Here is a 16,913-nt window from a genome sequence, read left to right as displayed (position 1 = left end):
AATGAGATAGCTGCCACAATTGATGCCAGGTAGCTTGGCAATAAAAAGGGACAAGCAGATTTTTTTTTGCAGGACAAGTAGATTTAAGAAGCAACTTGTCCCATGGACAAGTAGATATTTTATTAAATTCCACACCCCTGAAAGAGTCCAAGCAATCCCCAGATGTATCAAAGAAGCACAAATGACATCCCAAATCTTCTCCGTTCGGGTAGTGTGGTTGACTAGATAGGCATGTCAGAGGGTACTGCTAAGCATGCAAGGCACACACTCATGCAATAATTAAGAGACCCACAATAAAGAAACCTGCCGCCAATTTATAAAAATATCATTTTTATATCAAATTTGATACCAAGATCACTGGAGTGAGGCGAGTACTTTTTGGTGTTTTTAAAAGTAGACACTTACTACATTTTTCAGGAAGCTGCAATGCAATCCGATGGAGGAAAACACAGATTGCAAACCAGGTAGAGTACGACGACTCACGACGCCAATCTCCTGGCTTTAAGGTGAGTTTGGGGCAACGTCCAAGGCCACACCAATAGGTCACTTCGGGAAGCTCTGGTGCGTCCGGTTGCAGAAGAGTATTTCAGCGTCATGTGTCCCATTCAAGTCTGTGGGGATTGGTTTGGTTACAAAGTCGCTGCAGGGATGGACTGAAAGGACAGTCCAGAGGAACCCACGGGGGACTCAACCCTCGAGGTCCTCGGGCACATAGGGTCACTGTCAGTGCACTCCTCAGGCTGTAGGCCATTGGTGCAGGTGTGTCTTCTGGCAGTGGGTCTGGTATTGGAGTTACCCGGGATTGCAGGGGAGGCCCGCAGAAGCACTCTCCAGGTGTGGATTGTGGGTCAAGTCCTACCAAGTCAACAAGTAGTCTCAGGGCTCACAAGGTGGGGAAATGTGAAGACACCCTTGGTTCTCTTCTCCTGGGACCAGGACAGATGGGTGCAGAGTTGTTCTAGGTCATCTGGTCAATCGCAGTAGCAAGGGGGTCTGCAGAAATATTCAGCAGACGCCTTCGTGAAGTCCACAGTGAACACGAACAGGTGTGTTTTTTTTGGAGAGCCTGGGGACCACGCTGACATCGTTGGCGCACTTTAATAGGGGCTGGGTGACTTGGGTGCAGCTGTGATGTCTGGCATCAGCTTTATGGCAGTCTCGGCCCTCTCAGGTCTTTTTCTAGGGCGCCTGTGGATGCAAGAGAGCAGCTCCTATAATCCAAGGGAGTTTCTCCTACCGATCGACAAAGCACTAGCAGCTCTCCAATTTCTTGGAGGCTGCAGCAGCAGCAGGACATCAGTTGCTCCTCAAGGGTCTGGTGCAGCGGGTAGGCAGGTAGGGTTGGCGCCAAATCAGTCATGCTCATCAGTTCTTGGGTTCAGCAGGCATCTTAGCCACTCCTTTAGTGTCCAGCAAACAGCTGGGGATCTGGTATCAGGGGGTCCCTAAAATACTCAATTTAGGGGGCGTCACCCTGTCTGGAGTTCCTAAATTCCACCACACCCAAGATGGAGGAATTTCCTAAGTTGTTTCCACTTCAGGCTGGTCACCCTAGGGGTACTCCCACTCTGGAAGTGTGACAGGACTCCTGCATAGTCAATTTTCCCACCTGTCCGGGTGCCAGATGGGCTCTTGGGCAGGAGGATTGGCATTTTCTTCAAATGAAGGCCAGATCTGCATATCAAAGATGGTGGGCTTCTTTAAAGCTCTTTCCTTGGAATGCACGTCATCCTGTGGGGAGGTCACACCACAGCCTCAACAGACTTTCGAGGGCGGAGGCTCTCACCCTTGGAGGTCAGATTCTTGTCCGTTTGCTGCAGGCTGGCCAGAACCGGTCAGTGAGCTCACCAGCTGTTAGTAGGGTTTTCATAGGGCACCTCTAAGGGGCATGTATTAATAAATCCATCACTGAAATCAGTAAGCATTTATTAATACGAGATGTTTGATACCAATCATCCCTAGGTTCAGAGAAGCCATTGTGTTGCTGGGGAATTCATACTGACCAGTGTCCAGAACATGTATTTAAAATGGCGGACTTTGACACTTACGATGTCTAGGAATCGACTAAGCCATAGTAGGGGCATATTTGCTCATGCATATATGCCACTACTTATAATATAATGCACCTTGCATTAGGGCTGAAAAAAAACATTTTCCACGCATTTCTGTGAGTTCTGGAATCTGCACAGAGCCACAAACTTCCTTCCACGCAGCATTCTCCTACGTCTCCCAATAAAAATTATGCCTCACCTATGTGGTAGGCCTAGTGCCCCTGACAGGAAACGTATCAAAATGCAACATGAATAAACACATTTTTCCACGCAAAACTGCCCTGTTTTTTTACAAAGTGGGTAGCTGTATGTTTTTTGGCCCTAACTCAGCTAGCACGTAGGGAAACCTAGCAAACCTGTACATTTATTTATTTTATTTTTAACTGGACATCTAGGGGAATCCAGGATGGGGGTGACTTGCATGTATCCCATGAGGTATTTTTTTTTTTTAACCCACAATGCCCTGCAAACCTCAAACTTTGACTGAAATCATGCATTTTCCTTACATTGATGTGGTGGAAACTTCTAGAATCCGCAGGAATTCACAAAATTCCTACCACCTAGCAGTGCTCCACTTGTGCTGATAAAAATACTGCGCCACTTGTGTGGCTGGACCTAGTGCCGGTGACAGGAACTTATCAAACCAAGGGCAATGGGAGCCCTTGCATGGGCACCTATTGACACAGGTTGTAGCCGTTCCGATCGCTGTCACTATGGCCCCAACTAGTGGTGTAGCACTTTTATCAGCAGAAATTTGAGGGAAAATTGTGTGTTTTTAGTCAACATTGGAGGTTTGTATTGCACTCTGGGTAAGAAAATGATGTGGGTTGGATGCAAAGCACACCACCTGAACTCCCCTAAATGTCTAGTATTCAGACCTGTCTGGGTCTGGTAGGTTTTTCCCAGGTGGCAGCCTACCCAAGCCCAAAACGTGCAGCTGTTCACCATTGCATGTGTAATGATATTGGGAGCTAGCCAACCTCTCCTGGGACATTTGTAAAAAGACAACCCCCAAAAAAGAAAAAAGAAATAAATACATTAAAAAAAATTAAATATCCTCTTGCTTGCCATTGGGATGATATGCTTTAGTCTGCAGAGGAGCAGAAAGACTGTCTTCCCATTTTTGAGGGTGGTGGGGCATAGCCTTCCCCATGCTCGGCAGACTGCACCTCACCACACAAAAAGAAAACCACCTTGGTGTTTAGTGGGCTATTTCTCTCTCTGCGAGAAGACACCCCACCACTGCAACACATTTGTTACATACATGCCCAATTTTGCTGGTTAGATAAAGACAAACTGTCTAAAGTTGAACACCAACAAGACCGAAGTGGTCATTTTCGCAAACAGTGCATCACAGTGGGATTTTGCCTACTGCCCGAGGGTATCTACATCATAATAAACAGCAAACGTGACATGACCATCTACGTCAATGCTCTCACTGCCCAGTCATCAAATGGCTCTCGATAATTACCAAGAAAACTGCCACCGACTTTTTGCCACAAGCAAGCTAGACTACGGGACACCAGCTACACCGGTACCAAAAGAACTCACCACAAGACCGCAGGCTATCTAGAACTCAGCGGGCAGACTCACTCAACCTCCCATGCTGCACATCCAATCGCACTTAACTTGAAGGAATTCTAACAGCTCCCCATATACACACATGCACAATTCAACCACCTCTCCTTCAAGGAACTACACAATTCAGGCCCAGCATACCTTAACAATCTCATCTGCTTTCACAAATCAGACACTTTTGCTCAGCTGGACTTCTACTTGCGTTCATCCCACGCATACAGAAAATTAGATGCGGTGGTCGAGGCTTCTCTTACATGGCTCCTAAAGCATGTAACAACCTGCCACTCAACATTTGAACTTCCTTGTCACTTCTTGAATTCTGCAAGATGCGGAAAACCTAGCAGTTCGAGTAGCCACTCTAGGCCAAATTCTCAGCTTTTTTTTTTCATAATTGGTCAGCCCAGAATACCATACAAGGTGATACCAAAACAAAACAAAAAAAAAAAAAAAAAAAGACACCAAATAAGTCTACTGCCTAGAAGAGGCCAGATTCTTTCAACCCAGCCAACTACAGACCCCTCTCCAAGTGGTGTCAAGGGCGTCCTAACCTACTGATCCAGCACTGAAATACCAAGTATCTCCACATGAGGTTACCGCAAGGTCAAAAGTGGATTGGTCTTACCACTTAGTGACTACTTAGTTGCCTTAAACAAAGTGTATCATCCCATCTTACTTACAAGTTCAAAAATACTAGAGCTCAAGGATCCATGCCTTGGATGGAGTAAATGTTCCTCTCAAGGCAAATACAACTCATGTCCTTCTCCCCCTTACAATCAATTTTTTTTAACACTGAAGCAAGATTTCCTCAAGGTTCCACTGTTTAAATACTGCTTGTCAGTCACAACCTCAGCCCACCCACGGACATTTTTCATGCTACAACTAGACAAACTAAATGTATCACCCTGGGGCTATAGAACACACTTCACTAGCACTTGCTTAGGTCTCCTGCCTGTAAGCAGTAACAAACTGGATGAATACTAATTGTCTCAACCTCAAAGATTGAAATCCACATGTGGAAATAGTTTGCCTTCAAGTCATGTGTCCAAAGGATGCCAGGAGCTTTGCACTAAAGCAAAGTATGTCAAGAACCACCATGGAGGTGGAGTTTCTTTAATTCCACATGTACACCTGGTAATGTAATGTTCATCAAATTCTTCAAGGATCATTTGTCCCTTCTCTTCCTTCTGAAGGGTAAAGAAACCATTGAGCTTGTACTGTACGAGTTAAACTACATCAAGGAGACCTACACGGGGGCCCCACCTTCCTCATCTGCAGACTCCTCCCCAGAGCTGGCAGACTGCCCCTCCACTTTCGAATACTGGGCCCAGTCCCTATCACCATGGTAATCATGTCTTGTTCTCAGCAGTCATTAATTACATTAGGTGACACTCAATAACAGCCATCAGAGAGTATGCCTAGTCTCCCTTCATCAAAAGGTCAGACTCAGCTCCTATCTCAAGCACAAGTCTGTCCTCACAGCTATCTTCACTCATCTACAATAACCTGCGGCATCACAGAACAGTGACATGTTTGGAACTCATTTTTTTTTTTAAACCCACTGCACTTTACACTCTATTCTCATACAGAACATATTAACTCTGTGAAATGTATACTCTTCGCATGCAAACCCCAAAAGATCTACAGGCCTATATCAATGAGGCTATCTGCACACAAAGGCCGATATTATGACATACTCAATTACCATAAGGGTTAACTGGCAAAGGTTTTATTACTTTTGACTTAACGCTTTTGTGCCCAGAAGATGGGTCATCAAGCAAGTGGGAGAAAAACTGCGGAAAATGTCAAACAAGATGTGCACCAGTCTGCAATCATTATCGGAGTATCAATTTATGTTCTAAATGCTACCAGTGCACCAGGAAAAAAACTTTAAAGTGAAAGGGGCAGATGCAGAAAAGCACAACCCTCCACTAATGACATTTTCAACTGCTTTGAAGAGAATAAAACCTAAATGTTCTAGTAATCGTTGGTATATTTCCACTTTCCTATGTTGCCCTGTATGCTCTTGCTTACGGGGGGCTTTTTTCCTCTAAGTGGAATCTACTGGAGTATGTGTTAGCTATTATAAAGGGGATAAAGAATGCAGACAAAAAGAGAACGATGCAAGTGGACGAAGGGGAGTAGGCTGTTCAAAGAAGAAGAGGTGGGGTAGGCTGGGCATGGAAGAAGAAGAGTGGATAGTCTACCCGCAATTCCTCATTCTCAGGTGACAGGAAGCCGGCATAAATGTACGGGCTATCTTCCTTCTCAGGAGGTAGGTCTGAGTCACCAGGCTGCATCTCAGTCACAGTGGTTCCACAATAATCCCAGCATTAAGTGCTCCTCACACCGAGCCTAGCATAGATGCGGTCTATATAATAAAAAAAACTGTCCTTATCGCACTGTGACAGAGGTGTGAAACAGCTACTTTGGTTTGTCTAGCATAAACAGGGTGTCTCCTGACTAGTACAGAAAGAGGAAAACAAGGGTATTGCCTTCTGACTGTACGGCCCTGGACTAAATGTGTACACTACAGGGCGACACTGCCTACCAAGATTAAATGCATATGCAACACATTTTTGTCTTAGAGGAAAAATATGTCAAAAGTCACCATGAGAAAGCTAAAACTGAAATCTAAAACGTAGACTAAGTGCAGACCCTACAACAAGTTATGGTTATTTATGCAACCATAAACCATCACCAAAGAACTGCACAGTCATGATTCACAGATGACATCATCAGTGATCTCAATTATTACTTCTTTACTAAAGCACCAGCTAAAGTAAAAAGCTAGTAAGCCATTCACCCGTGTGCAGTGCCCAGTTCCCTAGCCCCCCAAAATCAAAAAGCTCTTTTTGCTGGGCATAGCACTGGGACAGGTCACAAGCAGAGCGCCACTAAGGTCATGCACAGGGGGCAAAGGGCCTTGCTTTCTATTACCCCTACAACCCAATTGTCTAGCCACTGTGTCCCAAAATCAGCTGTAAAGCTGGAAGAATGCATCACAGGTTTTGTCACATATGGAGGTCCCCCGTCCCTATGTACACACACACACCAAACTCTATGCTAATGACAGAAGGCTTTATCTTTGAACCTTTATATCCTTGGATGATAATATTTTGGACTGTTAACAAGTTTACTTGTTCTTGACGAATCTGCATTAACTTCTGCAGACCACTGCCCTGGTTCATGCAGACCAGTGCACGGGTGGGCATGGGGGAAAGGAGTAGGATTTGGGAAATCGGTTTGAAGCAGGGGAGTTATTACTATTATTGAGTGTGGGGAAGGGTCATGTCTCAAGAGATGCAAATTCCTGAGTGGTCAAAATGTCCCCGCAGCAATGGTAATTAACAGCATCCTCAATTATACATCCATATACATGGTTTATGCCATCATGTTCTTCGTCTGCATTTAGTTTAAAAAAAAAAAAAAAAAGTTATTCAACAATCATCAGGAAGCAATAAGTTAAGTTTGTACAGTAAGGTAAATTCACTCTGAAGATGCTTCGTTCCTTTAAGGAGAATTATTTTTAGGTTTAAAATAATCAGTGAGGCAGTAAACAATGCTTTTCTCACCGCTAATTTAATAAACTGGAATGTGACCTTAGCATCTTAATAATAAATGTGAGAATGTACATTTATTAGTATAGTTGTTCTAATTAACACATTTACCCACAGATTGCAGGTTACCTTTTTAACTGCACAATTCTAACCTCATTCTGGTTAAATACAACTAAGGCAACCTCATTCTGGGTTTGGATAAAACACCTAAGGCACATAAAAAGGTGCTGTCGCATAAACAATAAATTCAGATGTTTAGAGTGCAATATGCTATTACCATCATGTTTACTGCCATTGTTGAGGGAAAGGGGTCATCATGACACACGTGTGTAAAATTTTACATAATATCTACTAGTCTAAGGAAAGGAATGCTCTGAAGTCTACCCATCCTATAAAATAAAATAAAAGTGTTTCCAATTTGACACAATGCATTAAGTTGACAAATGATGCCAACATTCTCATATCAGAGCTGTGATAATACATCTGAAATAATGTAAACGAATGTTATGTCAGGATTTAGATTCAAGCTGCCTTTACGGTCATGCCAGACACTAAATATACCATGGTTCTACTGATAAAATAAAAAAAGTCTTCGAATATTCCAAGACTGTGTTATACAGACTCTGCTTCTGAATGGGCTGTGCTTAGGCCTCGATTCAGCAGGGCTCAGGCAGCACTTTCATTATGTCAGAGTTCTGATTATAGCAGAAATCAGCACACATCATTGTTCTAATATTACCACTGCTCTACTTCTTACTTTAGTTTCTGAGAAAGTGTGATCCAGTGCCTAATTTGCCAATGGACAATTAATAAAACCACTTAAAGTCCCACCTTTGCCACTTAAGCACACTGTAATTCTTGGGCAAATCATGTCCTTGTCTTAAGCCTCTGTTCTCTTGTCTGCCATAATTTTGAGCAAACAGAACTAGATTTACTCTGCAAGGTCTTGTCAAAGTCCCAGTGTTACAGAGTAGTTTCCCAAGGCTATTTGCGCATGCAGGGTTGGCTTAGACATGCCAAAAAAAAAAAAAAAAAAAAAAAAAAAAAAAACACACACACACACACACACACACACACATCTGCAACATACAGAAGCAGGGAACAAGAGTTCCACTGTGGAGGTAAATGCTTCCCCACTGGAGAAAAAAAGAAAAAAAAAAAAAAGATTAGCTGGTAAATAAGTGGCCTTCAAAAACGTTTGCTAGGAGTATGGTTTCCAGATCTACTTCTGTAAACTCTTGCGTCTGCCTGAGTCTTCAATCTGCTCAAAAGCAGGATCACAGAATTCCATGTGCAATTTTGTGACTAAGTATGGGTACACTTTCTTTTAATACTGCCAAGGGCAGTTTTCCACAGATTTGCCCTTCTTAATTTCATGAATACTGTCAAGCATCAAACAGTTTTATTAAATTATTTTTTAAATAAATATTTAGTTTTTCCTTTAAACAGTGAAAAAATTGAGCAAAACTGCCTGTAACTTACGTCAGTTTTTTTCAAACTTCAAATATGAATTTACTATACATCTTCTGGAAAACATTCACTAATCTTGCTTTCTTTAGCAGTTATTTGCATGTAATCAAGAAGTATTACAAATAGCCAAAAATGTATAACTTTTGCAGATATGTGGGCATGTTTGTATAATACAAGCACTGCTAATAACGCAGGCAGAGCTTACAACTCACTGTATTTCCTTAGAGCATGCAGCCCAATAGTAAGTGGTTCGCATTACTAAACACTTGTTAGGTCTAGCATCCATGGTGTGGTTTTCTCCCCTAAATTTTGGCCTTCAACTCCGTTTTGCTGGTTTTAGGACTCTACACTTTAATAGCTGCTAACCAGTACTAAAGTGGTTGTGCTCTCTTCGTAAAACATAGTAGTATTCGCCTGCAGTACTGATTGTCACTTAAACAGCACTTTAAACATGTCTCAGGTCTACCACTGCAGCCAGTGTGTGCAGTTTTTCAACTGCAATGTCGACCTGGCAAATTAAACATTTTGCAAGGCTCAACCTTCCTGTTCAATACATGTAAGTTACTCCTAGGGTAAACCCTCGGCAATCCAGAGGGCAGGGTGAAGTGTAATTTAAAATTAGGATATTTACTTTAAAGTTTTACATGTCCTGGTAGTTAAAAAAATCATTTTCACTACTTCAAGGCCTGTTTCTCCCAAAGGATATCATTCGAGTTACCTTATTAAATTTCATAAGTGAGTATTTCTTATTGGGAGCAGGTAACCAGTCATGTTTGGCATCTTTGGAATTGTAATGAAGAATCCTCTCTCACAGTGAGGTCGGATTTTAAATTACAATTCTGAAAGTTTGCATTTCCTGTCTTAGCCATTTGGTGCCTGTAGCCGCTCTCTAGGTCACATGACTGTAGCTGACAGGTTTTGTGTATTCTTCCTAGACAGCCACACACAACAGGGAGCTTAGATGGGCCATCACTGGCAAGATGGAGTGCAGAGTTGGACACAGCCCTACTTACACTTGAATGGGCTGCGTCCTGCCTCCACACAAAGGGATGCATAGCCCCTGTAGTTAGTCTGGCTCTCGGGAAGGGAAGGGAAGGCAGGATGCCCGTGGACATCAAAGGGACACCTCTAGGAGCTTCTCCCACTTCAAAGGAAAGCCTAGGTATAAATACTGTACCTTGGATCCCAACTCTTCAGCAGGCTTCTGTACATGACGCTACTCTGCCAGGTAGAAGGACTGATGCGCTGCAGAAAGGACTGCCACTCTGCTGTACTGCTGCTCTTCAGGACTGCTGCCTTGCTTGCCTGCTGCCCTCTTGCCTGGGCGAGAAAGACTAGACCTGCATCTGTTGAACCCAGGACCCCAAAGTGACTCCAAGGGATAGTTGACTTGCCTTCTGATTAGAGCCTCAGGGACAGAAGGCTCCAACAATCTTGAACCCAGCACCTGAATTCTACCCTACCAAGTGGTGCCACACCATTCCTGAAACCTTGGAAGTGGACCTGAATGTGTTCCACCAGCCCATCTGTGGATCGAGCAGAACCAACACATCTCCTCTGCTGCATGGCACAATCCTGTATTAGGGGTCCGGCCGTATATGATATATGCAGATCTCGCCCTTGCACCATATACTCCCACGACCAAACTGCACATTTTAAACTGACAGCCAAAGGATTTTTGAAAGTTGACTACTTATCGAGTGGACAAACTACACAAACTAAATTGTTCTTGAATCCAAATGATATATCCTATGCATGATGAATTACACACTTAATCCAGAGTCATGGCCTCTACACAAGGCCTTGGCGAAATTTTAACTTCGCTGGCATAATTTTGCTTCTCAAAATGTACATAAAATTACACCACTGCCCCCATACAGTAATTTTGGAGACAAATGTTAAATCAAGATGTACTGCTGATGTATTCTCTGAACACACGGTATTTGAAGTCCATTTTGTTTTACCCAAGTGGACCGTAAATTTGAGCACAAAACTACAAATCAAAATACAGCGGTTCGCATTCGGAACACGAACTGAAGTTCCTTTTAACAGGGTGGTCAACAAATATTTCAGTTAGATATATTAAACGAGCAGATTGTTCAGGTAATTTTAGAGTGCAAACCTACAAATAGAAACGCCAGTTTTTTTTTTGTTACTGTGAGCAGGCGTAAATCTTCTAAAAATTACTTTTTCAAGTTGAATGTATCGACTGAGATGAATTTCATGTAATTTTGTGATACTTTTGTGTAATTATGCAACACCAAATTACACAGGTCATTCTGTACCAGAATCTATACTGACTGCACAGCCCTTCAACACTCAGAGGAGAAACCTCTTCCTTTGTTCACTCAGCAAAACTCTGGAACTCTTCTCTAGTAAAAGGTATGCATCATTCATTCAACATCAACGGGAAATCAGGAAAGTATGAAGTACTGGTTTTCCTCCGAAGAGCTATTCACAAAGTGATGGATCAAATGTTTAAAATAATCTAAGCCAGTGGTAATTACTCAAGGTCAAATACCCACCCATTATTATTATGCACACCATGCCATCTCAGCTTAAACCCAGCCATATGGAAACAACTCGAACATACTCTAACAGTGGTTTTCAAACTTTTTAATGCGGAGATCCCCCACCCCAGTGGGGGAAGGGGGAAAATTGCCTCCTCCTTCAGATTTTTTCACAATTATTTTATTAAGTTGGCAATGTTTAAATATGTCTAGACTTGTTTAATTATTGCAGTTAAGTTCTGCTAACTATTAATAAATGTTTTTCTGCTTAAAACAAAGCACTATTATCTGCATAATGCTTCTTTTGGCCAGAACCTGCCCCACCCCCCAGTTTAAAGACCCCTGCTATAGCAGGAACAGTCTAACTCGAACTGCCAGGTCAGATCCTCCCTCAACCTGAACACAAGCAAGCCAGTACCGGTTTAGACCTTATCAAGGCTCATAAGCTAAGTATAGCTTGGTTCCACTGGCACAGTGTGCATGGGACCTGCGTATGGGCTTACCTGTCCCAAGCAGGCCGTTACATAAAAGAATACAAAAAAAGTGGTGGATTGAATGCTTGAATTAATCTCGGACACCGGTAATTACTCAGGGCTGCATTCCAGTATACTGTTATTTCGCACACCATGCCACCTCAGTTTGGACCCAGCCATATGCAAATCAGTGTTGATCCTGGTTCAATGAGAACAGTCCAGCCTGTATTGCCCGTTCCTATTTGAGCAGGGTCAAGATTGATTTGTGTACAGCTGGGTTCACACCAAGGTGGAAAGATGTGCAAAATAATGATGGACTGAGATGTGGCCCAAGTAGTTACCAGTCACTGAGATCAATTAAAGTATTCCATCCATCACTTTTTCGAATACTTTCCCCAAGAGATGACACTACCAAAATGTATTACCAGAGCATTTCGAACCAGCGAAATGTTATCGGGTGACACACACAAGGATGGCATCAGTTATATGCAAATTTATTTTTCACTTCCCTCTAAAAACTGGTGCATGTACACAGTCGCTTTAACATGGTAAAAGAACTCCTGTAGGTCCTTGTGAAGCTGTATCTTAGTGTTAAGCACTTTTGGGACCAACATCAATATGGACTAAAGAGCACACTACGTTTGGTCTAATGTCTACTATTGGTGCGATCTTTCATGGCAATATGTTTTAGATGTCTCCTGGTTAAGTCAAGGCACTATGTATATGATAGACTGCATGCTTCAAGAAAACTGACCGATATATGGGAGATGGTAATAAGAAACCCAGCTATGGTCGACCTGCAGCAGATCTTAGGAGACTGTGTAGAACTTTGACACACATTCAGAAGGATCTTGAAAAGCACAATTGTGTGTGTGTGTATATATATTTTTTTTTTTTTAGGTAAAACTAGAGATGGGGGTGAGAGTAATAACCTTGAGAGAAACTTTCCAATTTTTACATTAAAATCAGTAGAAAATCTATTGAGATACTGCAAAACCCTTCACATATGACCTCATTCACTTAGCCTTCAACGGCCCCCTAACCAACATAAACCTTTGTTTCCCTTAATCACCCTGTTCGTTTGTAGCAGTCTTATGTTTCCTACCTTTTTCTTTAAACACATTTTATTTCATTGAAGGCCTTCTTCATCTCAGGCATTACTTACTGCCAATACATATTTCCCCATGTATTTAGGATCTTATTATTTGTATACAAATAACTTGAATGTTTATTTGTACGCGGCACAACGGTATGCATGTGTTTTATTATTAGCAAGATGATTGTGCAAATGGGTTACTGTTAATGGATTCAGGACTGAAATTGGGCTTAAATATTTAGTGCATTTGGTATCTTTTGAAAAATAATGGTATCTGCAAATTTCCCCAAAAAAAGTCTAGCTCTTAAACCAGTGCGGTTTGCAAGTAATGCATATGGTCAGAGAAAATTCCCTTAACATGCTAAAATATAATACACCAAGTTGGCCATTACAGCAAGGGGTATATGGACGTGCTTCCCAGACCATCCAGTACACTTTACGGTGATGGGAGCATTCTGCAGTTGGGCTGGATTTAACACTTGTTCACTCAGATGTACAAGGTACAAGCTAGTTCTCTTCTGTGCCAGTTATTTGTGTTAATTTATTTCTTTGATGTTTACTTTGTGTTTAAAGTCTGATGTGACAGCAGGGCACTCTATACCAGATGTAAGCAGAGGCCGCATTCTACGCTTTATCAGTTCCTATCTCCAGCCAATTCTGTTGTAAATTCCTTTTGGTGTCCTTTAACTGACTGCTGGTATTTCATAACATTAATGATCACATCCATCTGAAACTATTCTGTATTAGGTTGTTGGAAGCTACAATATTAGATGTTCGAATTAATAAACAAGCAAATCTTTGGAACACATTTTTTCTGGGCTCAATTTCATAAATGTATCTTTAATACGTTTTGACCAGGAAGAAAACCAGCCTCTATCGTGTTTAAGTTGCAGCACTTGCGACACTATATTTCCTTTCTAGTTTCCTCCTACTTTTGATTCCTTCTTTCATTCACCATTTTTCTTCCCTTTTTCATTCCTTCAATTCCTTTTTTCCTCCCTTCTTGCTTTATGTTCCCTTCTTTCAATCCTTTGTTCTATCTCAAAGGCGAGAGGATGACAGGCAGTTGCACAACAAATGGGTTTTTAGGTCTCTTTTAGACACGACCTTTTGATTTTACTAAAATTGGGCACATGACCTGGTTACTTATACTATATTTGGTCACACTTCATCAATCTGTGGTTGTGTCATTAACATTTTTCTTCAGCCCACTCAAGCATGCATGCATGCATGCATTAAGGAGCAGTGCGTTGGCCCACTTGAGCCACTGGCTAACTTCACTGAGTTACAACATGCTTCCCTTTCACTAGGAGCACATCCACATGTGTGCTTGTTTGAGACCAAAAAACAATACTGCTTTCAATGAGTTTTATACTGACAAACACCTAGCAGCTTTTCAAAAAATAAAGATTTTCAAAAGGGATGACAAAACGAGAATTGCCATGACATACTGGAGTTGCCAATGCTTGTTTTAAAATTTAGAAGAGACTTCATAATATGTTCACATAATGGCTGTTTTATGATTTGCATGCCATCAAATTCCATGGTTCGGCTCATGCATGGGCTCCTAAGAGCCAAGCGATGGCTCGGTTCTCTGTATTAATTTGTTGGCTCTCTCACCTAGTTAAGTTTTAGTAGAACAACTGTATCCCAAATTCAAAAGGTAAAAATGGTATATAATAATAAATAAAAAAAACAAACAGCACATGGATCAGATCCGGACGAGACCACAACTTTGACATACTGTTGATTGCAACCATTTAACGTATCCTGATCTCGGATCGAGTTAAAGGAGGACGAGCTGGGGAGGGCCTGAGAGCTGTTAAGGCCCCATCTGCCACACTCAAAAGCGTTTTACTGCATGGAAGTCTTCACCTGCTCGCTTACCAAACCGTACCCAATTTAAGTCTCAAGCAAGGGCACATCACTGCTAGAGCGTGATGTGGGGTGAATTAGGGGCGGGCTGTCGTGCGGCGTTTGCAATTGCCCCTTAGGGAGAAGGGGCTAAAGATATTTTCAAACACCTATGACCTGGCACGCATTTAAATAAGGCCCGCATCCTGACACCAGTCGGATTGGATTTCCCTGGACTGCTTGGAATGCACTATGGACCTCCTACCCTGGAAGCAGTCGTGGCACTAGCTAAGATGCAGAGAGTGACTGAACTCTGGTCCCGTCCCGTGTAAAGGCAAATCTGTTCACCCTCACCCTAAATAGCTATGTAACAGCGGATCTTTAGAAGCAAGTGAGCCAACCGGATCCTTCCGTTTGCTCTGCATCGCGATATTGGTAAAAAAAAATAAAAAAATAAAAGGCAATTGCTTTTATGCCTTACACCCCCAGTCAGCCCATTCCACTTTAAAGCGCGTATGGCGGCCTTTCGTAGACCCATAAGGCAGCTTCAAGCTGCCCTCGACCCACCACACACAATGCAGACCCATACTGCGTCTAGATCATATTCGGGGCAAGAGTCCTACTGCAGTGACACAGCGCCAGTTACTCTTCCAATAGGGACCCTGCGCGCTTAGCATGCTCCCATTGCAATATACTGCACTATACGAATACATTTACGAACAAAAATAGCTATATCTGCACCAAAAGTAAAGGCTGAATACTCCTACAAGGAGGCTCTTTTGAGCAAATATAGGAGAGCCCCTTCACTTTCGACCCTCACCTTGCTCTTTTCGGGTCCCTTTCTCTTGCTCTTCTTCCTGGCCTCCTCGTTCTTGGTGCTCCTGGACCCCGCTGGGACTTTGCAGACAGCGGTGACAGCTTCAGTCTGGCTGGCCCGGCTCTTTCTCCTGCCTGCGCATCCCGCGACAAAGAATATCAGACCCAGCAGCAGCACAGGCACCAACAGTAGCGCCCAGGAAGGGAGGCGCGCGGGTTCAAGTCCCAGGTCAAGACCTAGCTCACTGTGGAGCAGCCCGAGGCCCAGGCCCAGCAACTCCCGCAGCCGCTGTGCCGCTAGCTCGGCCTGCTGAAGAGCCGCTTCCTGCCAGACTCCAGCGGCGTCCATCTCGGCGAGGCCCTGTGGGTCCTAATACATCCCGCGGAGCAGGAGCCTGACAGTCCCCGGTGAGCCGCCGAATTGGCACAGCGAAGCGGGGAAGGAAGATCAAAGAGGCTGGGAGCTCCAGCCAGTTGCCTGCCTCTGTCGGGCGTCACACATTTAACGGCCGCGGCTCTGGCAGCGCAACGTCACCACTTCATCCCCAGCACCAGGCCGGAGACTCGCGGCAGACGTTGGTCCTTCTTCTATGTCTATGAAATGGCCGACTGACACGACGCTTGTGGAGATAGAAAAAATTGTCATCACCTGTCAAAGGCGCTGTTGTTTTAGGTTTGCGGTGGTCGCTAGAAATTTTTGCTGCTCGCAGACGTTACTTTTATGTTTAAAGAGCATTATGCGTAACTACTTGTCACGGTGACCAAAAGCTAGTGATTATTTAAATTTAACTTAGTTTTGAAATTCGACGAGCCTCTAATTGAAGAAAATTCTCATAAATTATATGTAACAATACGCAACGGTAAAATTGCTCTATATATCTACCCATGTTTTTATTATAATTTTGTATTCTAAAGCATTATTCTTTTTTTTTTTTAAGTTGGAAGTTCTTTTCGAATTTCCGAATACATTTCGAACTTGCACTTTCCAAGATGGCCGACACCTCTGCCTCGCCATGACAGTTTTGACAGTCTAGGTACTTTCGGAAGAACACTTGGATTGAGGCCTGTTCAAGAAAGAACAAGTCATACGTGTTTTAACCTTGCAATAGCAAATTACATTTTTAAACAGCTGCCAGACTAAGCTTGATTAGTATACAGGATACGATGTGTTCTTTGGTACTCATGAAATGTCTGCTTTTCATTTATAAATATTTTTTTCTTAGAAACCATACCTGCCGGATAGCGAATAATAGCTGCTCGTATTCTAAGCTAAATGCCACGTTTGCATACGCTGAAATGGATTAGGCAGTAGCCACGTGCACAAACGCACTACAGGTTTGGAAACACTACACGTGTGTAATAGCCTGGGCCCATTGAAAGGGAACATACTGAAATGATTATTAAGGATGAGGGGAATAACAGCCAGCATTCTCTCAAGTGTCCACTGGTGGCAGTGCAGTATAACATAGCTGGCAAGGTTTCAGATTGCTACATGTGACATTTTCATA

The 16,913-nt window shown here is 42.9% G+C and overlaps 1 protein-coding gene across 1 annotated transcript in view; it reads right to left on the bottom strand.

The window, feature by feature from the left end:
• Positions 1–15,973, bottom strand: part of MTDH (metadherin) — a 282,822-nt gene extending 266,849 nt beyond the window's left edge. The window contains exon 1 of the mRNA XM_069220519.1: positions 15,410–15,973. Coding sequence (XP_069076620.1) covers positions 15,410–15,754 — 345 coding nt within the window. The 5' untranslated portion in view covers positions 15,755–15,973. The remainder of the gene's footprint in view (positions 1–15,409) is intronic.
• Positions 15,974–16,913: the final 940 nt, after the last annotated feature.

Source organism: Pleurodeles waltl, chromosome 2_2 (assembly GCF_031143425.1).
Source record: "Pleurodeles waltl isolate 20211129_DDA chromosome 2_2, aPleWal1.hap1.20221129, whole genome shotgun sequence".
In the NCBI taxonomy this organism is placed as follows: Eukaryota; Metazoa; Chordata; class Amphibia; order Caudata; family Salamandridae; genus Pleurodeles; species Pleurodeles waltl.
The sequence above is the reverse complement of the archived record's forward strand: the minus strand, read 5'-3'. Positions and strand labels throughout refer to the sequence as shown.